This window comes from Balaenoptera musculus, chromosome 12 (genome assembly GCF_009873245.2).
Source record: "Balaenoptera musculus isolate JJ_BM4_2016_0621 chromosome 12, mBalMus1.pri.v3, whole genome shotgun sequence".
Classification (NCBI taxonomy): domain Eukaryota; kingdom Metazoa; phylum Chordata; class Mammalia; order Artiodactyla; family Balaenopteridae; genus Balaenoptera; species Balaenoptera musculus.
In genome coordinates this window covers 68,284,596-68,311,352 of record NC_045796.1, presented here as the reverse complement: position 1 = coordinate 68,311,352, position 26,757 = coordinate 68,284,596, and the positions used below count along the sequence as shown (strand labels likewise).

At 42.2% G+C, this 26,757-nt stretch overlaps 1 protein-coding gene across 2 annotated transcripts in view; it reads right to left on the bottom strand.

Annotated features, from left to right (window-relative positions):
- MDN1 (midasin AAA ATPase 1) overlaps positions 1-23,411 on the bottom strand; it is a 155,990-nt gene extending 132,579 nt beyond the window's left edge. For both annotated transcript variants that reach the window (XM_036871713.1, XM_036871715.1), the window contains exons 1-5: positions 23,154-23,411; positions 15,449-15,675; positions 3,408-3,632; positions 2,945-3,052; positions 2,672-2,864 (exon numbers count right to left, since the gene is read on the bottom strand). In XM_036871713.1, the coding sequence (XP_036727608.1) occupies positions 2,672-2,864; positions 2,945-3,052; positions 3,408-3,632; positions 15,449-15,675; positions 23,154-23,255 (855 nt within the window). In that variant the 5' untranslated portion in view covers positions 23,256-23,411. The remainder of the gene's footprint in view (positions 1-2,671; positions 2,865-2,944; positions 3,053-3,407; positions 3,633-15,448; positions 15,676-23,153) is intronic.
- Between the last annotated feature and the right edge of the window lie 3,346 nt (positions 23,412-26,757).

The following is a 26,757-nucleotide window of genomic DNA, read 5'->3' as shown; positions in this document are numbered from 1 at the left end:
ACAACAAGTATGCTATCCAAAGTAAGGATCTGACTTTTTCACTTTCCTTTCTCCCCCCTACTCCAACTCTGGGGAAAAGGGTGGGAACTCACTAACAAATTTAAGAAAAAGTCTCCCAAACTTTAAGAAGCCACAAAAGTTGACACACGGGATGGGAGCAAACCTCATCTCTCATGACTGGATTTTTGTTTTTCTTTATCTTACCATATTCTAGGATTTCACGTCTAAGATCAAGAATGTACAATACACTTATGAGACCATCAGGGGAGTAAGGACACTAAAAGGATACACTATAAAACTGTTCAATTTTTTCCAGGTGTAATAAAGAGCTCTGGGAATACTTTTTTAAGTCCTTTTTTTCTTTTTTTAAAAAATTTTATTGAAGTATAGTTGATTTACAATGTTGTGTTAATTTCTGCTATACAGCAAAGTGATTCAGCTATACATATATTCTTTTTCATTATGGTTAATCACAGGATACTGAATATAGTTCCCTTATATTATATGTACATCCTATATATAATAGTTTGCATAAAGTCCTTTCCTTTTATACACACACACACACATATGTACACACACACACTAAACTACAAGCATACCTCAAAGATTTTGCAGGTTGAATTCCAAACCACAGCAATAAACCAAATACCATAATGAAGCAAGTCACACAAAATTTTCGGTTTCCCAGTGCACATACAAGTTATGTTTACACTACACTGTGGTCTATTAAGTGTACAAGATAGCTTTATGTCTTAAAGACAATGTACATACCTTAATTTAAAAATACTTTATTGCTAAAAATGCTAACCATCATCTGAGACTTCGCCAAGTTGTAATCTTTGCAACAGTAACATCAAAGACCACCAGTCACAGATCACCATAACAAATATAAATAATGAAACAGTTTTAAATATTTCAAGAATTACCAAAATGTGACACAGAGACACAAAGTGAGCAAATGCTGTTGGAAAAATGACACCAACAGACTTGCTCAAGGCAGGGTTGCCACAAACCTTGTTAAAAAAAAAAAAAAATGCAATATTTGAGAAGCACAATAAAACAAGGTATGCCTATATATATTATAGGTAAGAAATGATGTGGTATCTGGGAGTTGCTTCAAAATAATACGGTGTGAGGACAGTGTTCAGAAATATAAATGCAACATAACTGATCATGAATTTATAATTACTGAAGCTGAATGATGGGTACATGTGGATTCATCACACTATTGTTTCTACTTTGGAATACATTTAACATTTTCCATAACAAAAAGTAAAATAATAATAATAATAATAATGCACCCAATATGTTTAATGGGTAGTTTCAATTTTGCAAGATGAAAAAGTTCTGGAGTTTGCTAACAATGTGAATATACTTAACACCACTGAAGAGCACACTTAAAAATGGTAAAGATGGTAAATGTTACATTCATTTTACCACAATTTAAACAAATTTTAATAACAATGGACCTAATATGACACAGAAAAAAGGACCTCTTGGAAAAGTGCAATGATTATTAACTTTCAAGGAATGGTAAATTCTCAAACATAGCTTGTCCCCTAAAGATATGTGAGGACAAAATGAGATTCAGGGCTGGAAGTTCTCGAACTTTTTGCAGAGCTGCTACTCTTAGCAACTGGCAGGCAGGCTGGGCTGTAGCTCCATTCTGCACTTCTGTCCCAGTGCTCTGCCACTGCCGCCCAGTATATCAAGCCTACCCCAACCAGAATCCTTCCCTATGTTAAAGTTCTAATGCTCCAAACCTAATCTATGTTAGGAGAGTGGTTAAAGAGGGGTGGGGAGGTCTTCCTGACCAGAGGGAAACACAAGGCGCTTTGGAAATGCTGGCGTCTCAGTGCTGGTGACAGAGATATTTAGCTTATGAATAATCATGCAGCTGTACACTTAAGACATGCACTTTTTTATATCTATATTATACTTACCTTTTTAATTTTGTACTTCCCAGATACAAACTGATAGTTCAAGGAATGACTCAGGACTTGTTCCAGGAAGAAAACTGGGTGGGTCTGACCATCAGACAAAGTGTCAATTGACTAAAGACTGCTGGGGAAAAACAGACTGGTTCCCAATGTTCCCAGATTATGGAACCAGACTCTGATTTACAAGACTTTCCAAAGTGTAGTCTGGAGGCACACTCTTGGAAAGGTCATTTGCTATGGCAGGGCAAGAGTTCACTACAGATGCTAGCCTCTCACACAACAGGCAAAGAGAATATTCTGACAGAAAGAGGCTGGGGAGTTATACCTGGGCCTAGCTCCATCTCTGCCAAAGGACAGCCCATGGGTCCTGGGCAAGTCATTCTGCCTTAGTTTTACATAAATATGGTATCACAACATGGGCCACCCAACTTCAAACAGCTGTTGTAGCAAGTAAATGAGGTCATACATGGAAGAGCTTTGCTAAAGTTAAAAGCTTTTGCATAGGCGTCATTACAATTTCTGACTTCACACTAAATAGGGACAAAGTGACTATCAAAGAGGAGGGTCCTGGGTGAACTTCTCTTACTCTCTCCTTGAACACTTCTATAAGTGGAACAGTAACCTGGCAAACTCGATTTGGCTCACACCTAGAACAGAGAGCCCAGCCAAGGAAAGATGCACACTCAGTGTTTGGATGGAGGAGGGCACACACGCCACTGCTGTCAACATACCTGCTCTCCAGGGGCTGGCGGCTGCCCAGGCAGCACCACACCACAGACAGCAGTCACCCTGGAGGAGAGGTCAGCTGAAACAAGGTGTCCTTGTAAATACTGCAGCTCCTTCTCCTTACGCCAAAGGGAGGCTTCTGGATTGGCCAACACCAAGGCTTTCTCTAAGTCCTGCAGCTGGGCCTCTTCTAGTAACCTGAGGAAAATGAGGATCTCATCAACTACTCTAACACCCAGTAAAGCCACATTGAGATCTCCAGGAATGCTCTTGCTTACCTTAACCTGAAATGGATCAGCTCCTCACTATTAAAAATCTTCTTAAGGAATGATAACTTGTGCTCTTCATTCATACAGGTGACCAAAGAAAGACAATTGGCTGTGTACCTGGAGAAAAGCAAAGTATATAAACTCAGGACCTGCAGTTGATTCTAAAGAATAAAGAAAATTTGCTAGCCAACTGAACACTAGAAAAGGAAATCTTATAATTAACACAGGGAAGGGTAGAAAACACAAATCAGGCATAATAAATTCACCTAATGGAACACAAAACAATGGAATTCCACTCATACCATCTGATTTCCCTCTGAAATGACACGTGAAAGGGAATAAGAACCCCAAAGGGACCAGAACAAAAATGACGCCTTTTAAAAGGTTCCCCTTCCCTCCTCATGCACACAACTCCAGACTCCCTCAACCATCCCCACACTAGAAGCACAGGAACAGCCCAACAGCTACGCACCAGCGGACCAAGGTGTCATGGCTCCTGAGGAGTGGGATGCACACGCTCCAGTCCCAGAGCTCCCGGAACACAGACTGCTCTTGCTGCAGAAACTTGTAAGCTGCTTCCATCAGGTCCCGGAGCTTCATCCGCCTGCGCCCATACCGGACTGGATTTGCATCTGAGCTCTCTAGGAAGAGTCTTTGAAAGACTGGAGAAGTGTCCTTGAAATACTTCAGGGCAAACCTTCAGAAAGAAAAAGAACTTTCATGGCTTGGTAAGAATATCGAAGTATACATATCCACTTAATGAGACAACGGAACACAACAGTAACTCCCAAGGGTTTGAGAACCAAAAGAGATGAATGCTTAAAGCCACCTAGTCCTAAGATTATATTCTGTTCAAGTTTAGGAACCAGAATTGCAGCATGAGATATCTAAGAGGAAACAAAAACCACAAGAACTTATCACAAGTGTTTACTACTGAAAATAAACTCATTTTCAACAAATATTTATTGACTTCTCACTATGAGTCAGACACTGTGTTTCAGACACTGTGTTAAGTCCTAGAGATACAAAACCAAGAAGATACTTTCCTTGAGGAGCTTGCTATCTAGGAAGGAAGAGAGTCACAGAAACAAGGAGAGGCACAAAGAAAACAGATTCAACTGAACCTGGGAGAATCAAGAAGAGATGCTTTGGCTGCACCTTAAAAGATGAAGAGGTGATCCTCATGAGACGCAGTAAGATTGGAAAAGAGGGACAAAAAGCTACAAGACATACAGGAAATAATTAACAATGGCAATAGTAAGTCCTTCTGCATCAGTAATTACTTTTAATGTAAATGGTTTACTCACAATCAAAAGACACAGATTGGCTCAATGGATATAAAAAAAAAAACAGCATCAAACTGTATGCTATGTGCAAGAAACCCACTTTGGATCTAAGACTACACACAGGGTGTAAGTGAAGAGATTAAAAAAAAAATTCCATGCAAATGGTAATCCAAAGAGAGCAGGAGTGACTATATTAATATCAGTCAAAACAGACTTTAAATGGATAGAATAATGAGACAGAAAATCAATAAGGAAACAGAGGACTTGAACAACACTATAGACCAAAGGGACCTAACAGACACATACAGAATACTCTACCCAGGAACAGCAGAATATATATTCTTCTCACATGCACATGGAACATTCTCCAGGATAGGGCACATGTAAGGACGCAAAACAAGTCTCAACAAACTTTAAAGTACTGAAATTACACAAAATACCTTTTGTATAATAATACAAAATATTACAACAGAATGAAACTAGAAACCAACAGCAGAAAGAAAACTGGAAAATCCTCAAATATGTGGAAATTAAACAACACACTCTTAAACAACCAATGGATCAAATAAGAAGTCACAAGGAAAATTAGAAAGGACCTTGAAACAAATGAAAAGAAAAATACAACACACCAAAACCTATGGGATACAGCAAGAGCAATGGTAAGAGGGAAGTTTATAGCTACAAACATGTATATTTTAGAAGATCTCAAGCTAACAACCTAACTTTACACCTCAAGTAACTAAAAAAAGAATAAACTAAACCCAAAGCTAACAAAAGAAAGGAAATAGTAAAGATTAGAGCAGAGATACAGACTAGAAAAACAACAGGGAAAAAAAATCAACAAAACTAAGTGTTGGTTTTTGAAAAGATCAAGAAAAGTGATACACTCTTAGGTTAACTAAGAAAAAAATAGAAGGCTCAAAAAAACAACAGAGGGCTTCCCTGGTGGTGCAGTGGTTGAGAGTCTGCCTGACAATGCAGGGGACGTGGGTTCGAGCCCTGGTCTGGGAAGATCCCACATGCCGCGGAGCAGCTGGGCCCGTGAGCCACAACTACTGAGCCTGCGCGTCTGGAGCCTGTGCTCTGCAACGGGAGAGGCCACAATAGTGGGAGGCCTGCGCACCGCGATGAAGAGTGGCCCCTGCTCGCCGCAACTAGAGAAAGCCCTTGCACAGAAACGAAGACCCAACACAGATAAAAATAAAGAAATAAATAATTAATTAAAAAAAAAAAACCCAGAAATGAAAGAGGGGGCATTACGGTTGCCACAGAAATAAAATAGACTATAAGGAATACTATGAGGGAATTCCCTGGCAGTTCAGTGGTTAGGGCTCCATGCTTCCACTGCAGGGGGCATGGGTTCGATCCTTGGTGGGGGAACTAAGATCCCGCATGCCACGTGGCGTGGCCAAAAACAAAAAAAAAAAACCACAGACACACACAAAAAATGAACAATTGTTGGTACGGATGTGGAGAAGCTGGAACCCTTGTGCACTGTTGGCAGGATAACATGGTGCAACTCCATGGAAAACAGTACAGAGGTTCCTTTAAAAAAACAAAAAAAACAAAAAAAAACAGGGGGCTTCCCTGGTGGCGCAGTGGTTAAGAATCCACCCACCAATGCAGGGGACACGGGTTCGAGCCCTGGTCCGGGAAGATCCCACATGCCGCAGAGCAACTAAGCCCATGCGCCAAAACTACTGAGTCTGTGCTCTAGAGCCTGTGAGTCACAACTACTGAAGCCCACGCACCTAGAGCCCGTGCTCCACAACTAGAGAAGTTGCCACAATGAGAAGCCGGCGCACCACAATGAAGAGTAGCCCCTGCTCGCCACAACTAGAGAAAGCCTGCGCACAGCAACAAAGACCCAACGCAGTCAGCCATCCATCCATCCATAAATAAATAAATAAATACATACATACATAAATTTTATTTAAAAAATAATAATAAATAGGGACTTCCCTGGTGGCGCAGTGGATAAGACTGTGCTCCCAATGCAGGGGGCCTGGGTTTGTTCCCTGGTCAGGGAACTAGATCCCACGTGCATGCTGCAACTAAGAGTTCACATGCCACAACTAAGGAGCCAGCCTGCCACAACTAAGACCTGGCACAACCAAATAAATAAATAAATATTTACAAAAATAAAACTAGTATATCTTTTTTTCACCACAAAGCAAACATACTAATTTAATTACAGATTGAAATACAGTGAATCACATGATGCACTTATCCATATGGCCCAGCAATCCCACTTCTAGGTATATAGCCAAAAGAACTGAAAGCAGGGTCTCAAAGAGATTTTTGCACACGCATGTTCATAACAGCACTATTCACAATAGCCAAGAAGTGGAAGCAACCCAAATGTCTTTTGACAGATGAATAAATAAAACTGTGGTACATACATACAATGCAATACTGTACAAACTTAAAAAGGAAGTAAATCCTGTCACATTCAACAGCATATATGAACCTTTAGGACATTACGCTAAGTAAAGTAAGCCAACCATAAAAGGATAAATACTGTATGATTTCATTTATATTAGGTATCTAAAGTAGTCAAATTCACAGATACAGAAAGCAGAATGGTGATTACCCAGGGGCTGGGGGAAGGAGCACAGGGGAATTGTTTAGAGAGTATAAAGTTTCAGTACTGCAAGATGAAAAACGTCTGGAGATCTGTTTTAAAACAATGCAAATATATTTAACACTACTGAATTTCATACTTAAAAATGGTTAAGATGGCAAATTTTATGATTTTTTTTACCATAATAAAAAAAGTATGTGCATTTTTAAGAATGAAAATAAACTTTAAAAACTTAAACATACTCTACAGAATTTATGTATACTGCAAACATGGTGATTCTCAGTAGATTCAGATAGTAAATGATGTAGAAGCACATCCTTGTTGTTTCTACTGTACTCCTTGGCATGTTGAGTAGAAGGGAAACCCAGGAAGTTTGAAAAGGAATCAAAGCAAACTCCTCTGTGCCCTGTATGTATTGGTCTACAATGAAAGCTATTGGTTTAGTTCTTTCTGTACTCTCATTACCCAGGTCTACTATGAAGTGGGACTAGAACAGGGAGTATGTCAACAGTAGGTATTCCTATCCCAAATGTAAAGCTAAGGAAACTGAAGTGGTTAGTTTATTTGCTCAAGGTCACAAAGCTACTAAGCGTAAAGAGGCTATCTGAATCCAGGCTTTCCAACTCCACAATCAGATGTGTGATTCAGTTGCTCTACTACAGACATGAAGAAAGTGGATTCATCAAGAGTTGGGGTTTTCTAGATAGATAAGAACACTGAACCGACAGACAAAAAAGCAGATATTAATAGAAAGACAGCAACCATAAGGTCAAAAATAGAATTTTAAGCCACATAAGGAAGGTACAAACTGGAAAGAGCTGATTAACAGGAAGAAAGAATTGGCAGTCCCAGTGAGGAGAAAGGCTAGTGTGTCGAGTGAACTAGTGGGAGAGGAGATGGCAGTCTGGGAACGGAGCGTTTGAGCCAGTGACTTGTAAGGTGGTGGTGCAGACGTGAGCTAGACCCAGGGTGTGACCACTGCAGTGAGCAGAGTAGGTGAAATGAACACAGAAGTCCACTGGAGATTAACTAGTCAAGGAACAACGGAGACAGCACTGCATGGATATTCCAAGTGTGACACAGGAGCTGGGGTGGGGAAGAAGACGATGGGCCAGTTGCCAAGTTCTTCAAAGAAGGAAGAGGAGCTCGGAAGTTCATCAGTGATCACAAGAAAGCAGCAGCAGAAAATAAAGCAGAAGACGGCAGGTGTCACGGCAACAAGAATGTCCAGAACACTTCACAGAACAGAAAGGAGGACACCCATTAAACATGCAGACTGTGAGGGATGTGGAGGGTGCGATTAAAGATTCCCTTCCCGGTTAAGGACCAACACGGACACAGTATCAAGACCACCGTAAATCAGTGAAGACAAGGAAGCAAAAGTAACATTCAGAGAAGAGGCTAAGTATACAGGGGAGTGTGCAGGTTATGGAGCACACGCAGTGAAAGGGTTTGGGTGAGGGAAGAGGCCTGGATGTCAGCTGGGTGGGACGATACAAAATGAGAATTCAGGAGATGGGTGGGAAGGCTTGGACTTCAATGAGCAAGCCAGGCCAACAGGAATAAAGGCTTTGTACATTAACGCTCATGATATTCTAAAGGAGACTGGACAACTGGGTCTCAGGAGATTCAGCTGTGGGGACTTCCCTGGTGGTTCAGTGGTTAGGACTCCCCGCTACCACTGCAGGGGGCACAGGTTCAATCCCTGGTTGGGGAACTGAGATTCTGCATGCCGAGCAGCACAGCCAGAAAAAAAAAAAAAGATTCAGCTGTGGCTCGGAAGAGAGACATGGCAGCTGTAGTGTGGGAGGCTGGTCGTCCACTAGCTCATGGGCAGCTGGTGTTGGCAGTGCACGTGGAATCAATCGACAGCAACAAACATGTAGGAGATAAGCAGTAACCAAGTCATCAACCCGACCCAAGAGGTCTTTGACGATAAGGGGAAATGAACAGAGCGGACTGGCAATGGCTGTAAACCTGTGTAGTAGAAGGCTTCCCCATAGGGGAAACAGACCGTGGTCCACTGTAAGTATACAAAAGGAGGATGGGTTGATATTCCCTCCTGAACTTAGGTGACTACAGCACCCTTTTCTCTAGAGAGCCATCATTCTCAGAAAGTGCTCTAAAATTCTGATCCAGGCAGTGATGGATGGACCAGTAAAGCATACTTAGGCAGAGAATAACATGATCAGATGTTTCCCTGGAGAATATTCGAAGTCTATGGAGAATGGTCTCTTTCCTGGGATAAAACAAAGAGTCGTAAGGTCTAAAATGCAACAAGAAACACTATCCAGTTAAACGTCTAATCCTGGATCAGCCACTTACTTGGGCAGCTCAGCATCTAGAAGTAAGACCTGTGGTCCAGTTCTGGCTCTGACACTTAGAACAACTTAGTTAACTTAGTCAACCCTCTAAAGATTTGAAGTGGGACTAAGAGTGCCTGGATATGTCACAGTACAAAGATTAAAAAGATAATGTTTATCTACTTACTTAAATACTCCAAAGCCTGTATAAATATGTGTTATTACTAAAATACCACCATTCTGTTCCAAAATCCACACTCCTAATTCACACAGCAGATCCACAGATTTTCATGCCCAAGGATGTTCAATGTCACGTTATACATCAAAAATTCAAAAACAACCTAATTGCCCAACAAACGGATAAGAAGTGGTAAAATACTACACAACTTTTAAAACAACTTTATTTACTGATGCAAAGATGTCCATATGTGACTAAATTTAAAAACAAGATGCAAGTTAAAAATTATAATATGTGTTTTTATTAAAATTAGTATATAGTCAAATGTTTGTTTTTAGATTTTATTAAAATTTTATTTTGAATATATGCACAGAAATGTTCTAAAATTTGCTGTGGGGACGGTTGCACATACCTGTGAATATACTAAAAACCACTGAATTGTACACTTACGTGGTATATAAACTACATCTCAATAAAGCTATTTTTAAAATGTGTGCACGTAAATATATCAGTGTGCACAATCTCAGATGGGTGCAAGAGTAAGAAAAAGAAAAGGGATTTGGGAGGAAACATACCAAACATAGCAGTTATCTCTGGAGAGTAGGATTTCTGGGTGGAGAGAGAGGACCTTTTGCTTTTTACGATTCTGTATTATTGAGTGTTACTTGAATATATTGCTTTTGTAATTAAAAGAGGATGTTCTTTTCCTCAGAAGAATGCCGCCAGAATAAGTAAAATAATTCTTGAAGGGGGGAAAAAAGTCTAAAATTAAGTGTGTGTTACCTTTACAACATTCCTGAACACAGTTTTGAAGCAGAGGTTTATAAAAGCATAACTACTTTTGGTCCCTCATTCCACTCTATGCCAGCCTGATTTCAGCATGATTGTCCATATATGTACAGCACTTTACACATGAAGCATGCTCTACCATAGCATTCCACCTGCTATTGTTCACAAAAGACCATTACTAGGCCCACCTATTATTGCTCTTTCCAATCAAAGACATAGCACTAATGTGGATCCACATGTCCAGGACAAACTGACAGCAAATGCGAAACTGAAGCCAAGAAATTAACCCAGTACAACCCAAAGGAACTTAGGTGATTACCGTAGTCCCCCCCTTATCCACGGGGGATGGGTTCCAAGACCCGGAGTGGATGCCTGTCACCACAGATAGTACTGAACTCTATACACACTTTTTTCCTATACATACATGCTTATGATAAAGTTTAATTTATAAATCAGGCACAGAATATCCAAATTGTCAGCAACACTACTCCTGTGCTTTGGGGCCATTATTAAGTAAAATAAAGGTTACTTGAACACAAGCACTTTAATACCACAACACAGATGGCTACTAAGTGACTAGTGGGTGGGTAGCAAATACAGCATGGATATGCTAGAGAAAGAGATGACTCATCCCGGGCAGGACAGCACAAGATTTCATTATACTACTCAGAACAGCATGCAACTTAAAACTTATGAACTGTTTATTTCTGGAATTTTCCATTTAATTTTTTTGGGTATGACTGACTTCAGGTAACTGCAACCACGGGAAACAAAACCACAGATAAAGGGGGACTGCTGTATTCTTTCCCTCCTGGGAGTACAAATATAATCATTAGCTATAACATGCTGTTCAGATCAAGTTCTGTGTAAATCAGTCAACAAATACATGAATGGCTCCAACAGGATGAGTGGGCAGCACCACAAAGTAGAAAAAAAGAGCATGGGCTTTGGAAGCAGCTAACCTAGGACTGAATTCCAGCTCTGCCACTTTCTAGCAAAGGGACTTTGGGCAAGTTATTTAGCATCTCTGAGCCTCAGTCTCCTCATCTGGAAAATGGGAGTAACACCTAACCTCTGAGGGTTGGAGACAATGCCAATAAAATGCGACAGTGGTTGTTGTAGTCCTCATCATTAATGAAAGGCAGTTTCCACAAGATTTGCATGCCATGGTTGAAAGGACAGTGTATTAAAGGGACTCGCAAGGACCAGGGAGAGGGGAGAAACAAGAAAGGGGGAGCAAACTAAAAAAGCAAAGAACTAAAAGGTGCAAAATATAAGAGTAAAGTACAATCAGAACTTAAAAGTAAGGTTACACTCAAGAGAGAACACTAAGGGGAAAAAAAAAAATCACCACATAATGTAGTATTAGCCATATGAAACCATCTACAAAGCTACAGCTGAAGAAATCCAGGAACACAAGAATGGAAAGTTAGGAACAGAATTAGATGATTTTTCAAAAATAGAACTTTGAAATCTAAACTAGTATATCAGAATAGAGAAAGCATCAACAGACCAGGAGTGTTCTCACAGAGTCCTGCTAAAGAATCTGCCAAAGAGTAAAAAATGCATTCAAGGACTGCAGATGTAAAAACAGTAATGAACAAATAACAACAACAAAATGGTAATTATGTGAGGTGAAGGATGTGTTGACTAATGTTACTATAGTAAACATTTCACAATACGTGTATCAAATCGCCACACTGTACACCTTAAACTTACACAGTGTTATAGGTCAATTATATCTCAAAAAAGCTTAGGGAAAGGGGGACCAGTAATGAACAACTAGCATAAGCAAGGGAATAAAAAGAAATACCTCGTTACTACTGAGACACCTGATGGAAACTCCAAATAGGTACGCACCCTGGCCTCAGAAAGAGGTGTGAACCCGAAAATGAATGCCATTAGGATCCGAGGGAGCCTGACTGGGTTCCTCCTCTCCAGTCTCTCTTTTCTAGATTTTCATCCCCATCTCATCTCTCATCTGTGCATTCTTCCACTCCTCACTCTTCCTCCACAATCTGCACAGTACGAAACCTTCTCTAATTTCCAAGAGGATAACACACTCATTTTTCTTAGTTTAATGATTTCCTTGCTTCCCTTAAGTATCTGGCTCACACCTCTATTAATGTATTGTATCCTATTGTTTGCAAATACAGAAACTCATTACGTTGGACTTTCTCACTCCCATGATGTGGCCCAGAGCTTAAAGGGAGGACTCATATTTACCTACTGAATAAATGACTGCATCCTATCTAAATATATTAGGTATATTCCTAATACATTAGGTAAATTCCCAAACAGGAAATTTAGAGCACGAGCCAAACTAATCAGCTACATTTCTTAAAACTAAAAATCGAAATCCCATTCCACATCACTACCTATATAGTTCATTTCATATCATGCATTGACTCATCATTTACACACACTTACACATGGTGCTTTTTTTTTTTTTTTCCTTGTTTTTAAGTTACTCCATCACGGGCACCTTTGTAGCTGCATTATATCATTTCCGGAACAAGGTGAGAACATAAGTAAAATATACTGCCTTGGCAAAAAGAAAAGAAAAAGTAGGAGTGTGCCTCACATTCACTGAACATGAACATAAAATCTGAAGCTGATGGGAAAGCAGATGTAGCCAATCCATCATTTCAATGATTCTCAAGCACAGCCCTAGAGCACTCTACCACTAAGGCTCAAGAGAAGTGGGGTTGAAGTCACTCACGCATCAGTCCTACAGGGTAAGCACAGGACAGTCAGCACACCCTGTGAAACTGTACCACAGTCAAGCACACCTAAGTGATTAAAGCTCCCAGTGAGGCCACAATCCAGATCCTCAATCAACCCAGAGGATAAGCTCCTGATACCTCGTACGATGGTGATCTTTAACTTTGCTGTATATGTTTTAGTCCCATCAAACTGGGCCCATTTTTTTTTTTTGCTACTCTTTTAGAAAAGCTCACACAAATTATGGTTTCCCCAAGCCTTCATTTCTTATTACCTCATCCAAGGACTAGACTAGAGATTATACTTCCAGGAAAGCCAAAGTGTACTTACTGTGTTGACGAAGACTAATAATAAGAGATGCTCTACTGAGTGAACTAAGTCAGACAGAGAAAGACAAAATATCACATGATATCGCTTAAATGTGGAATCTAAAAAAATGGTACAAATGAACCTATTTACAAAACAGAAATTGAGTCACAGATGTAGAAAACAAACTTATGATTACCAAGGGGGAAAAGGGGAAGATAAACTGGGAGACTGGGATTGACATATACACACTACTGTATATAAAAGATAACTGATAACAACCTACTGTAGGCTTCCCTGGTGGCGCAGTGATTAAGAATCCACCTGCCAATGCAGGGGACACGGGTTCGAGTCCTGGCCCAGGAAGATCCCACATGCCGCGGAGCAACTAAGCCCGTGCACCACAACTACTGAGCCTGCGCTCTACAGCCCGCGAGCTACAACTACTGAGCCCGCATGCCACAACTACTGAAGCCCGTGCGCCTAGAGCCCGTGCTCCGCAACAAGCGAAGCCACCGCAGTGAGAAGCCTGTGCACTGCAACGAAGAGTAGCCCCCGCTTACCACAACTAAAGAAAGCCTGCGCAGCAACAAAGACCCAACGCAGCCAAAATAAATAAATAAATAAATAAGTTTACGGGGAAAAAAAGAAAAAGAACCTACTGTATAGCCCAGGGAACTCTATTCGGTCCTCTGTAATGACCTCTATGGGAATGGAGTCTGGAAGAGAGTGGACATGTGTATATGTATGGCTGATTCACGTTACTGTACAGCAGAAACTGACACAACGTTGTTAACCAACTATACTCCAATAAAAAAATTAATTAGGACTTCCCCGGTGGCGTAGTGGTTAAGAATCAGCCTGTCAGGGCAGGGGACACGGGTTCGAGCCCTGGTCCAGGGACATCTCACATGCCATGGAGTAACTAAGCCCGAGTGCTGCCAACTACTGAGCCTGCGCTCTGGAGTCCACGTGCCACAACTACTGAAGCCCGTGTGCCTAGAGCCTGTGCTCCGCAACAAGAGAAGCCACCAGGATGAGAAGCCCGCGCACCACAATGACAAGTAGCCCCCACTCGCTGCAACTAGAGAAAGCCTGCACGCAGCAGTGAAGACCCAACGCGGCCAAAATCAATTAATTAATTAATTTTTTAAAAAAGATGCTCCTATAAGTACACAGAACATTATTCATGTTTAGAGTTAAAGGCCTTTATCTTCTCAATTGAAAAACCCCTGACGGGCTTCCCTGGTGGCGCAGTGGTTGAGAATCTGCCTGCCAATGCAGGGGACACGGGTTCGAGCCCTGGTCTGAGAGGATCCCACATGCCGCGGAGCAACTAGGCCCGTGAGCCACAATTGCTGAGCCTGCGCGTCTGGAGCCTGTGCTCCGCAACGAGAGAGGCCGCGATAGTGAGAGGCCCGTGCACCGCGATGAAGAGTGGCCCTCACTTGCCACAACTGGAGAAAGCTCTCGCACAGAAACGAAGACCCAGCACAGCCATAAATAAATAAACAAATAAATAAAAAGCCAGACCCTTAGCTCTTAAAAAAAAAAAAAAGATTAAAAAAAAAAAAAAAAAACCCCGACACTCATTTAGCTGCCTCTTTTGACTATTCCACACAAACCTATCATTTTGAGAAAGCCTGGTGCAGTGGCACATGCCTATAGCCCCAGCTACTCGGGAGGCTAAGGCAGGAGGATGGCTTGGGCCAGGAGTTCCGGGCTGCAGGGCGCTATGCCAACTGGGCGTCCGCACTAAGTTCAGCATTATTGGGGTGACCTCGAGGGAGCGGGGGACCATGAGGTTGCCTAAGGAGGGGTGAAGCAGCCCAAGTTGGAAAGAGAGCAGGTCAAAAGAGAAATGCATCAGAATCCAGTTCTAATACAACTTCTTATCACACTTTGGATGTGGATAGATTTACAGAAAGTTGGAAGGGACACTAGAGCTCTTGTAACCCACTCACTTCAGCTGTTCCAGCAAACAAGAATCTCACCCACCTGAAATTGATGCTGTAAGAGCCTCGGCTAAAACTCATTTAGATCTGCCTTATATGCATGTCTTGCCAGGTGACAGAATCCTTGAGGGCAGGGAGATATCTTGGTTATATTTTCCAGACCTGTCTTGATGGTCAAGACTTAAAACCTAGTAAATGGTCAGTCACTGAACTGAGCTGGATAAACGGCTTCTGCTGTGACTATTTTTATAAAATAGTACCACTCCTCTCTCCCTTTTCTCCATTTCCCCTTTTCTCTTCATCTCAGCTCAGACTCCTCCTTACTTCCCAGGAGAGAGTAGGTTCTACCACCTCAAGGAGAAACGTGAAGAATAAACCTGCTACTCACGGGAGGACGTCAGGGTGGTTACCGACGAGTCGGCTCATGGACACGCAGAGCCTTTCGTGTAGGTCATGGTTGACTTGGCCCCCAGCTTTGATGGCTTCGGCATTCCTTTCCAGCAAATCCAAAAGGAGAGGGCGCAGCTGGCGGCCAACCAGCACAGCACAGTCCTTATCCAGAAGTAACTGTGCTAAGGTACTCAAGATACACTGGCGATCTTGAGGTGTCCACACCTGAGAGAAAGGCAAAACAAAATTTCTACATAAATGACTTTCATTTCTACTGCTACAGAAGAACAGAGTCCTGGCTTAAAATCAAAACATCCAATTGCCAGACTTCATAACTGAGTTCATCTTATAAAACATGGTGGGGGTTTTTTGGCAATAGAGGATTAGTTAATTGAATGTAAATGCTGTTACAAATAAGTTTCAGTCCACTGGGGTTTGAGGTAAAAGGACTGACACCAGGATTCCATGTAAAATGCTAGATAGCTTCAGCTTCCTTGAAAAGTAATCTGTTTCAGAGTCATAACAGTTTCCAGGGAATCCAGTGTTTCCCCCAACGCCTTTGTCTTGGAGGAAAACAGGAATTAAATGAGAAAAAAATAAAGTGCAGTTAGTATGCAAAACTGCCAACTCTCTCGAGGAAAGAATAAAGATAAGAAATCAGTTCCTGGAAATGAATGATGATATATTCCCATGAAGGCTTCAGATTTTAATTAATAAACAAGACAGATCCAAAGCAGACAGCCACACTTTGATATGTAAGATGAAATAAACCACAAAATTCTAGTGCCTGGGCTCAGTATGTCCATAAGCATAAAAAAGAAAACTGAAAAGTATGTAAAAGGTCTCATACTGCTTGTGTGTATGCAAGTCTGCACAATCCTTGCTGCTGGGCAATGTGACAGTGGGTTTCAATTGCCTGAGGTGTATACCCTCTGACTCAGCAAGCCCAAGGCTATGAATTTATAGCCTAAAGACTTTGACACTAAATGGTTATCTATAGGAGTACAGCTTGAGCACAACCTAAATACCATATTCAAAAATATAGTAATTTTTTCCAAAGTTCCAAAGTTGTACTTGTAGGTAGTGTTAATAATTTATTCCATTTTATTACTTACTAGTGTTTCACCATATGAGCATACCACAACTTGTTTATCCTTTCACATGTTAATAGATATGTGCACTCTTTCCAGCTATCATCAATAAAGCTACCATGAACATTCACGTACAAGAGATTGATAGACACAGGTTCTTTCCTCTCTCTCTTTTTTTTGGTTTCTGGCCATGCTGCACAGCGTGTGGGATCTTAGTTCCCTGACCAGGGATCTAACCCGAGGCCCCTCCAGTTGGAAGCACAGAATCTTAACCACTGGACCACCAGGGAAGTCCTTCATTACTATTTTTTTTTTTTTTTTTAGTGAAGTATAGTTGATTTACAATGTTTCAAGCATACAGCAAAGTGACTCAGTTGTACATATATATATATATACATACATATGTATATATTCTTTTTCAGATTCTTTTCCACTATAGGTTTATTACAACATATTGAATATAGTTCCCTGTGCTATACGGTAGGTCCTTGTTATTTATCTATTTTATATATAGTAGTGTGTATCTGTTAATCCCAAATTCCCAATTTCTCCACCCCCCCCCCATATTTTTGTTACTCTTAATCTTTTTATTACCAAAGATTGATATTGCTGGGTCACACAGTAACTGTATGCTCAACTTGATAATACACTTTTGGCCACGCCGCATGGTTTGGAGGATCCTAGTTACCCAACGAGGGATCAAACCCGGGCCCTCGGCAGTGAAAGCATGGAGTCCTCACCACTGGACCACCAGGGAATTCCCTAAACTTTCATTTTTAATTAAAAAAAAATTTTTTTTAGGACTTCCCTGGTGGCGCAGTGGTTAAGAATCCGCCTGCCAATGCAGGGGACACGGGTTCGAGCCCTGGTCTGGGAAGATCCCACATGCCGCGGAGCAACTGGGCCCATGAGCCACAACTACTGAGCCTGCGCGTCTGGAGCCTGTGCTCTGCAACAAGAGAGGCTGCGATGGTGAGAGGCCCGCGCACTGCGATGAAGAGTGGCCCCCGCTTGCTGCAACTAGAGAAAGCCCTCGCACAGAAACGAAGACCCAACACAGCCAAAAATAAATAAATAAATTAAAAAAAAAAAAAAAGAATCCCCCTGCCAATGCAGGGGACACAGGTTCAAGCCCTTGTCCAGGAATACCCCGCATGCCATGGAGCAACTAAGCCCGTGCACCACAACTACTGAGCCTGCGCTTTAGAGCTCGCGAGCCACAACTACTGAGCCCGCATGCCACAACTACTGAAGCCCGCCCGCCTAGAGACCATGCTCTGCAACGAGAAGCCGCCGCATTGAGAAGCCCGTGAACCACAAGGAAGAGTAGCTCCCGCTCGCCGCAACTAGAGGAAGCCCGCGCGCAGCAACAAAGACCCAATGCAGCCAAAAATAAATAAATAAAATTTTAAGAAATTTTTCAATGTTTAACAGAAGTTGTTTTCCAGAGTATCTGCACCATTTCACATCCCCACCAGCAATATCTGAGCACTTCAGTTGCTACATAACTTCACCAACACATAGTATCATTGGTTTTAATTTTAGCCATTCTAGTGTAGGTGGAGTGGTATATGGTATGAAGTATTTAATAGCCATTCATTTATCTTCTTTTGTGACGTATTTATTCAAATCTTTTACCCATTTTTAAATCGGGTTGTTCCTTTATTAACTGTGTGTTTGTAGATCCTCTATATCAGCTTGAGGAAGTTTTGCTCTATTCCTATCTTGTTTTTGTCTATTTCTTGAGTGAGCTTTGGTAATTTATATTCTCTGAATGCTCCTGTCATCTAAATTGTCTAATTTATTGGCATAAAATTTTTTATATTAGTTACTTATTTTTTTATTCTTTTCAAACGCTCTAGTGGTGTCCTTCTTTCATTTCTAATAGTTTGGATTTTTCCCTTTTATTCTTGGTCAGTCTTTTCAAAGAATCAACTTCTGGTTTCACTGGTTTGCTATATTGTTTGTCCATTTTCTATTTCATTCGTTTCCACTGTTATCTTTATTATTTTCCTCCTTCTATTTATTTTGCGTTTAATTTGCTCTTCTTTTTCTAATTTCCTAAGGTGGAAGCTTAAGAAATATCACTAATTTCAAACCATTTTTTCCAAATATTAGAACTTAATGTTATAAATTTCCCTCTAAATGTTATGAATTTCCTTCTAATTGTTATTGCCTGCAACCCACAAATTGTTTAAGCTATCATACAGTTCAAAATATTTTCTGATTCTCCCAGTGATTTCTTCTTTAGCCATCAGTTTCTTTTAATTTTCTTATTTAATCTCTAACATTTAGGAATTTTTCCCAGCATCATTTTGAGGGGTTTTCCTCCTAATTTAATCTCATTGGGGTAACTGAATATGCCTTGTATGATTTCAATTCTCCTAAATTTGTTGAGACTTGTTTAATGGCCCATCTTATGATCTATCTTGGTGAACGTTCCAGATGTGCAGAGTATGTATTCTGCAAGTACTGGACACAGCATTCTATAAATGCCAGTTAGGTCAGGTTTGTTGATGGTGTTCAAGTCTTCTATATCTTTACTGATCTTCTGTATTTGTACTATCAATGACTGAGGCTAGAGTGTTAAAAGTCTCCAATTATAATTTTGAGTTTCTCTATTTTTCCTTTTCTGTCACTTTTTGATTCATGCATTTTAGATCTCACAAACATTTAGATCTCACAACATTTAGATCTCACAACAATCTTATTTATAGCAATAATAACAGCAACCACTTTTATAGACAGCACTTACTATATTCTAGGCATCTAATCCTCATAGCAACCCATGAAGTAGGTAAAATTATCCCCATTTTACAGATAAGGAAACTGAAAAATAAAAAAGGGGTAAGGTCACAAAGCTAGGAGCAGAACCAGGAATCCATGTCACAGAATCTGGCTCCAGAGTCCCTGCTTTTAACTACTCTCTGTAACTATTTAGCGGCTACCATACGTAATACATATCATATCAAGAAACTGAGACTCAGGAGAGTTGAGCAACTTGTGGGAGGACCCACAGGCAGTTAAATAAAAGAGAACAGAGGGACTTCCCTGGCGGTCCAGTGGTTAAGACTCTGCGCTTCCACTGCAGGCAGTGCAGGTTCGATCCCTGGTCGGGGAACTAAGATCCCGCAAACCGAGCAGTGCGGACAAAAAACAAAACAAAACAAGAAAGTGAGAGAGAGAATGGATTTGATCTTCAGCCGTACTTCAGCCCCAGTACCCACGCATGCTCTTAAGCACTCTGCTCTTCCTCAACATAAACAGTGATCAAGGAGGTAAGATGTGACTCTGTGATTTATAAGAAATACAAATCGGGTCTTCGACCTTATTCCTGGCCAAGTTCCTAAAACCCCTGGAACTTCCTGTGATGAGAGAGAGAGATAAAGGTGTCTTGTTATGTTAATGTAGTGAATTGTGGAAAGCCACTAAGATGGGAGCTGGTTGCCAGGAGAACCAATCATGTGATTAGAGTATTGGAACTTTCAGTTCCGTGCCCTCCTGGGAGGCTAAAGATGGAGAGTTCAATCACCAACAGCCAGAGATTTAATCAACTGTGCCTACGTAAGGAAGCCTCCATAAAAACCCAAAAGAACATGGTTCAGAGAGCTTCAGGGTTGGTTGTCCTAGTAAGTAAAACATTTCTCTGAGTTCTGTGAGCCACTCTAGCAAATTAATCAAACCCAAGGAAGAGGTCATTGGAACCTCTAATTTATAGCCAGTTGATCAGAAGCACAGGTGACAATCGGTGGTATGTTGCGGGTGGGAGAAGTCTTTTAGGGCTGAGCCTTTACCCTGAAGAATATGATGCTTTCTGCAGATAAACAGTGTCAGAATTGAGTTAACTGTAGGACACCAGCTGGTGTCTGAGACTTGCTTGGTGGTGGTGGAAAGAACACCTCCACGGTGCAATTAAGAGTCAGAACTGTAGGATGGTAGCGGTAGTAGGGAGGAAGCGAAAGGAACAGATCCAATACTGAGTAAGGAAAATCAGGAGGACTTGGCTATATGTGACAGAAAAGGAGTGAAAAGGGACTGGATAGAGAGACAGTGGTGTCACCAACTGAGATAAAGAAAAAAAAAGGAAGCACAATCCTAAAAAATTCTTACTTCAGATCCCAAACTCCATGAGAAGCAATGTTTCAAAAACTTTGCTGGGGGGCTTCCCTGGTGAAGCAGTGGTTGAGAGTCTGCCTGCCAATGCAGGGGACACGGGTTCGAGCCCTGGTCTGGGAAGATCCCACATGCCGCGGAACGACGGGGCCCGTGAGCCACAACTACTGAGCCTGCGCGTCTGGAGCCTGTGCTCCGCAACAAGAGAGGCCGCGGCAGTGAGAGGCCCGCGCACCGCGATGAAGAGAGGCCCCCGCTCGCCGCAACTACAGAAAGCCCTCGCACAGAAACGAAGACCCAACACAGCCAAAAATAAATAAATAATAATTAAAAAAAGAAAAAATGAAAAAAATGATAGTGTCTATTAACTGCTGCTAAATATAAGCACTAATCCATTCCTAACTACTGTATTTAAAAAAAAAAAAAAAATTTTGCTGGGACTTCCCTGGCAGTGCAGTGGTTAGGACTCCGTGCTTTCACTGCAGAGGGCCTGGGTTCAGTCTCCGGCTGGAGAACTAAGATCCCACAAGCCGCACGGCTTGGCCAAAAAAAAAAAAAAAAAAAAGCCTTTGCTTTCCAGTAAAAATTATTTTGCTTCCCAAAATAGGAGAAAAATAGAATGACAACACAATCAACTCTTCTCTGAGTGAAAGGCTTGAAACTATTACTGAAAATGGAAAGGAACAAACCTGAAAAACATCTCTCAGATTGGATAGAATCTAAGAGACAGATTACGTGAGACAAAGAAAGGGGAAGCACAGGTGTCCCAATCTCCTTAATTCAACTAAACTTTCGAGTAGCTTTTAAGTTCCTTAGCATTACTATATAGTCTCAGAATCTACCTGAGTGGTTCGCACTTCAAAATATCAGATTCTCTTAAAAACGGCTACAAACCATTTTTCTCATTTTACTCACAATACATAAGCACCAATTTTATATCCAATTGCAGTGGAGAATCATAAATAAATCCCCTTTTGTCCATGGTCCATGAGCCCCAGCTTCAGAACCTCTGTTCTAAATGCAAGCCCACTTACAGAAAAATACCTCTAGCCATAATACATAATTCAGGAGCCTGTCACCACAAGCTCAGCTCATATAAACTGATCATCTCTATCCTTAGTCCAGCCCACCAAAAATCCATTTTCTTTCCTAGACCTCTCCATTTATGTGATTCTCTTCCCTGGGGGAATCACAAGCCAGATAACCCCAGGCATATCTTCCACTCCCCTTTGCTATACATGTTCATTTGTTGTCACCAAACAGAAATGCCTCTCATGTTAGTTCCCAGCTACTCCAGACACAAAATACTGCTGTTGTTTTCTAAGCAATAGGATATATACGGTCTACATACTGGAATTAGAAAAAAAATTTTTTCTACTCTCAAGAAGCTAACAGGACTTCCCTGGTGGTGCAGTGCTTAAGAATCCGCCTGCCAATGCAGGGGACACAGGTTTGAGCCCTGGTCCAGGAAGATCCCACTTGCCACGGAGCCACTAAGCCCGTGCGCCACAACTACTGAGCCTGCGCTCTGGAGCCCGCGAGCCATAACTACTGAGCCCGCATGCCACAACTACTGAAGCCCGTGTGCCTAGAGCCCGTGCTCCGCAACAAGAGAAGCCATCACAGTAAGAAGCTCGCGCACCGCAACGAAGAGTTGCCCCCGCTCGCCGCAACTAGAGAAAGCCCGCGCACAGCAACGAACACCCAACGCAGCCAAAAATAAATAATAAATTAATTAATTTAAAAAAAAGAAGCTAACAGATATGGGGGGGTGGTGGGGAAGCACAAAACACGAAGTTAAAATGCCACGTGAAAAAACTCAGACAGCTGGTGGTAAACGAAAGATCGCTCTTAAAAGGCCAGAGCACCCATTTCCCAGAAAACCAATTCATAATTCCCATGGTTTAGAAATTATGCACTCAATGTCTCGCTTTGTCCATCAGTTGTTTTCTGTGTTTATGAACGGTCTCTAAAGATAGACACTAAATACCCTGTGGGCAGAGACCTTAACGAATTTATGTCTCCTCAAAGTGCCACACTGTGTGCTAGGCAGAGCAGGAACACAATCAATGCTTGTCAGTGGGCCGAAAAGTCGGGACTGGGCAGACAGGAAACATTCACCCAAGCTAACAGGGGTGACTGGACTCGGCACACTTAGATAATACACATGTCAAAAGGGCAGACACACAACCTCAATTACAGAAAAACCACCCACATTTCTCTCCGAAGGCCACGTCTGCCGCATGCAGTCATGGCGCTGCAAGGGGGTAAGTCGGTGGAGAGGGGAAGGCAAGTCTCTCCCCCCGAGAAAAACAGAAGGCTCCTTCCTGGCTTCTCAAACGCGCGCGGACGCCTCCGCCACGGGCCAGCCCTGGGGAGCGGGCCAGAGTAACAAGACGCCGCTTTCCTGTCCCCTGCGTCTCCGCGCAGGGCCCTGGGGCACGCGCCAGGGGGGTGGCGGGGGCGGCCGGGCGCTTTCCCTCTCGCTCCTTCTCTTACCTGCTTGACCAAGAACCTGCCCAGCTCGCTGCGGCTCTTCTCGTTCTTGGCAGCGATTAACCGCAGAGGCGCGGCCGCCACCTCCAGCAAGAGGTGCTCCATGACCGCGGGCCCTCCGCCCCAGACGGCCACCGACGCTCCCTGCTTCGCGCTCAGAGCCCCTGAGCCGCTGAGGTCCCCGCGCCAGAGCTGCCACCAACTTCGCCCCCAGAGAAAACAACCGCCGCTTCTCCGCGGACACCCAGAAAGCTGCAGCACACGTGGGGGGAGCACGCGGCGCACTACGTCACCGGCCTGCGACGGCGCAGGCCTGAGACGCCGGCCCCGCCCCGCGACGCCGGTCCCGCCCCCTCGGCACCGGAAACGCTGGCGTCCCTATCCGGGCAACTCCCGCTGGGGAATCCGAGCAGAAATGGCTTAGTAGAGCCGAGGCAAGAGCTTGCTGTGATGGGAGGTCCGGAGACGACGAGTGGTGGGATAGCGAGACAGAAGATTCCGCCATGCGGGAGAAGCTAGGGAGCCTGGGGTATGGGATCCTTCTGCCTCAACAGGCGAAAAGATCAGATAGGAATGAAAAGCAGATTCGCCTCTTCTGACCCAGCAATTCCCTTTTTAGACCTCTGGTCTCTGGAAATTCACACACAAGTGTAACAAGCATAACCGTGGCAGCATTCTTTTTTTTTTTAATTTTTGGCAGCGTTGGGTCCTCGTTGCTGCGCGTGGGCTTTCTGTAGTTGTGCTGAGCGGGGGCTACTCTTCGTTGTGGTGCGCGGGCTTCTCATTACGATGGTCTCTCTCGTTGCGGAGCACGGGCTTTAGGCGCGCGGGCTTCAGTAGTTGTGGCACACGGGCTTAGTTGCTCCGCAGCATGTGGGATCTTCCTGGACCAGGGCTCGAACCCGTGTCCCCTGCATTGGCAGGCAGATTCTTAACCACTGCGCCACCAGGGAAGTCCCTTGCAGCATTCTTAATATAAATATTGGGTGTAAATGTTAAGATGGGTGATAAAAGAAATTTTCACATATTGACATATATGAAAGTCATTCTTGGCTTATGCATGAGTTAACTTGAATTTTATGCTAACTAAAATAGCCTGTTTATGGCCTATCAGACATAAATTGTATATCTGCTCTAATTATTAAAGAAAAGAGCACACTGACCAGAAGTAAAGAATGTCCATGTTAAATATAAAGATTAAATGTCTCTCTTCCTGGGATGCTTATGCTAGTACTCCTTTGATGATAAGACTTCCTTTCCAGGTGCCAAGGCCATGCTGGCTTGCTGTGTACTTGCTGATCTGTGTGTGTGTTGTTGTTTTTTAAAACCTTGAAGGAATGTAACCCTGTCTTGTTTAATGTTCTTTGTTCTGACAAGATATAAAACTGTGCTGGAAACCATGCTTCTCTGGAGCAGCTTCTCAGAGTAATCTGGGAAGCTGGCTTCCAGGCTAGTCCTTAGTTTGGCTCAAATAAAACTCTTTTCTATTCTTATTATAGATTATTGATTATTTTCATTGACATGGGAATGAAATAAAGTATGTAAGGTATAGAATAGTCTTCAGGCACTGTGAAGAGGGGTGTTGAAGAGTACATAAAAATTAACAGTACATTTACGTCAAGTTCATAAACAAGCCAAAATAATGACAAAGTCAGACTAGTGGTTGCTTTTGGGGGGTATTGCCTGCAAAGGGCCTAAGGGAACCTCCTAGGGAGATGGAAATGTTTCATTATCTTCCCCTGGGTTGTGGTTACTCTGGTAGATACAAAAGAGAAAAAAATCAACTGTACGCTTAAGATTTTGCACTTTTGTAAATTCTACCTCTAAAAAGTGTTTTAAAAGGGAGTAGATCTTTCTGTACTGACATGGGTAGATCTCCAAAGGAAGTTTAAACCTTTTAAAAATGTATTTCAATTTGAATTTTTGTCCAGGATTTGAATGTTTGCTCCTTGGGGAACTCAAACTCAACAGCAGAACTTTCAGAACAAGTGAACTATGAAAATGGGACAGAATACATTTCCAAATAAATAATATTTTTAAATTTCCAAGAAGAGGGACTTCCCTGGTGGCACCGTGGTTGGGAATCCGCCTGCCAATGCAGGGGACATGGGTTCGAGCCCTGGTCCGGGAAGATCCCACATGCCGCAGAGCAACTAAGCCCGTGCGCCACAACTACTGAGCCTGTGCTCTAGATCCCGTGAGCCAAGCTACTGAAGCCTGCGTGCCTAGAGCCCGTGCTCCGCAACAAGAGAAACCACCGCAATGAGAAGCCCACGCACCGCAACGAAGAGTAGCCCCCGCTCACCGCTACTAGAGAAAGCCCGCGCACAGCGACGAAGACCCAACACAGCCAAAAATAAATTAATTAATTAATAATTTTAAAAAATTCCAAGATAATTGAGAGGGTTCCCTGAGAGGTCATAGCACAATAGATGAAAAATTACCCACACTTGTGGAGTGACTCAATTTTTTCCCTGGGTATCTCCCATGTATACCTGAAGTATACATGTTAATTAACATGTTTGTTTTTCTCTTGTTAATCTGTCTTTTATTACAGGGCTCTCAGCCAAGGACTCAGAAGGGTAGAGGAAAATTATTTTTCCTCCCCTATATACCCTTTCTCAGGAATATGTTGAAAAAGGTGCTCCTCTGTATGAGGGTATAAACCAAGAAAGAGGAAGATATGGTATCTAGGAAGTGAGAGCTTCAACACAGAAAGAAAAATGTGAAAAGAATACTTAGGATGACTGTTAAGAGAAATCCCAAGACTTTTATTGGGCAGCAGCAGGAAAATCAACAGCTCTAAAGTAACTAAACTGATAGATCAGGTCAGTGGTTGCCTGGATATAGGAGTGGAAGAAGGACTGACTGCAAACAGCTGCGAGGCAACATTTTGGGGTGATGGAAATGTCTAACACTGGATTGTGGTGATGGTGGCACAACTCTATAAATTTACTAAAATCGTTGAATTGCACACTTCCAATGGGTGAATTATGCTCAAGAAAGCTCTAAAAGTAATGCTAATGATAATCAACAAGGATAAGACGTGTAGGTATCGATGAAACAAAACTGGCAATATATTGATAATTATTGAAACTGGATGTTGGGTAGTGGGAGTCCATAGACTTGCCTTTCTACTACTGTATATGTTTGGAAATTTCAATAATAAAAGATAAAATAATATATTTTTTAAAAGACTACTAGGGTCACGTCAAAAGGACTCAGGTAAAAAAGGGTAGCAGAATATGCCACCCCCAAAACATGCCGCTTTGGCAGGAAGGATTTCAAGACATGCCACCCCAAAATATGGCACTTTGGCATACTGACTATCTTGAGCTAAAGGTACTCTGGAAACAACAGATGCAGATGTTTCTACTTAAAAACAGGCCATCAAATTTCCCATGAGAAATGTGCCCTCCCTGAACCAGCAATAGAAGAACATCATTGTCACCTGAGACTGGTAATCAACATTCAAATGGATCTGTAGAAACAAACTTACTAAAACAACCCTTATCTTCCATATATCTCCTAGTCTCTTTTCTACAATTTACTGCCCCTAGCCCAAACCCCTTTTGTCGTGTGATTTCTTCACAAATTTATTGCTTCT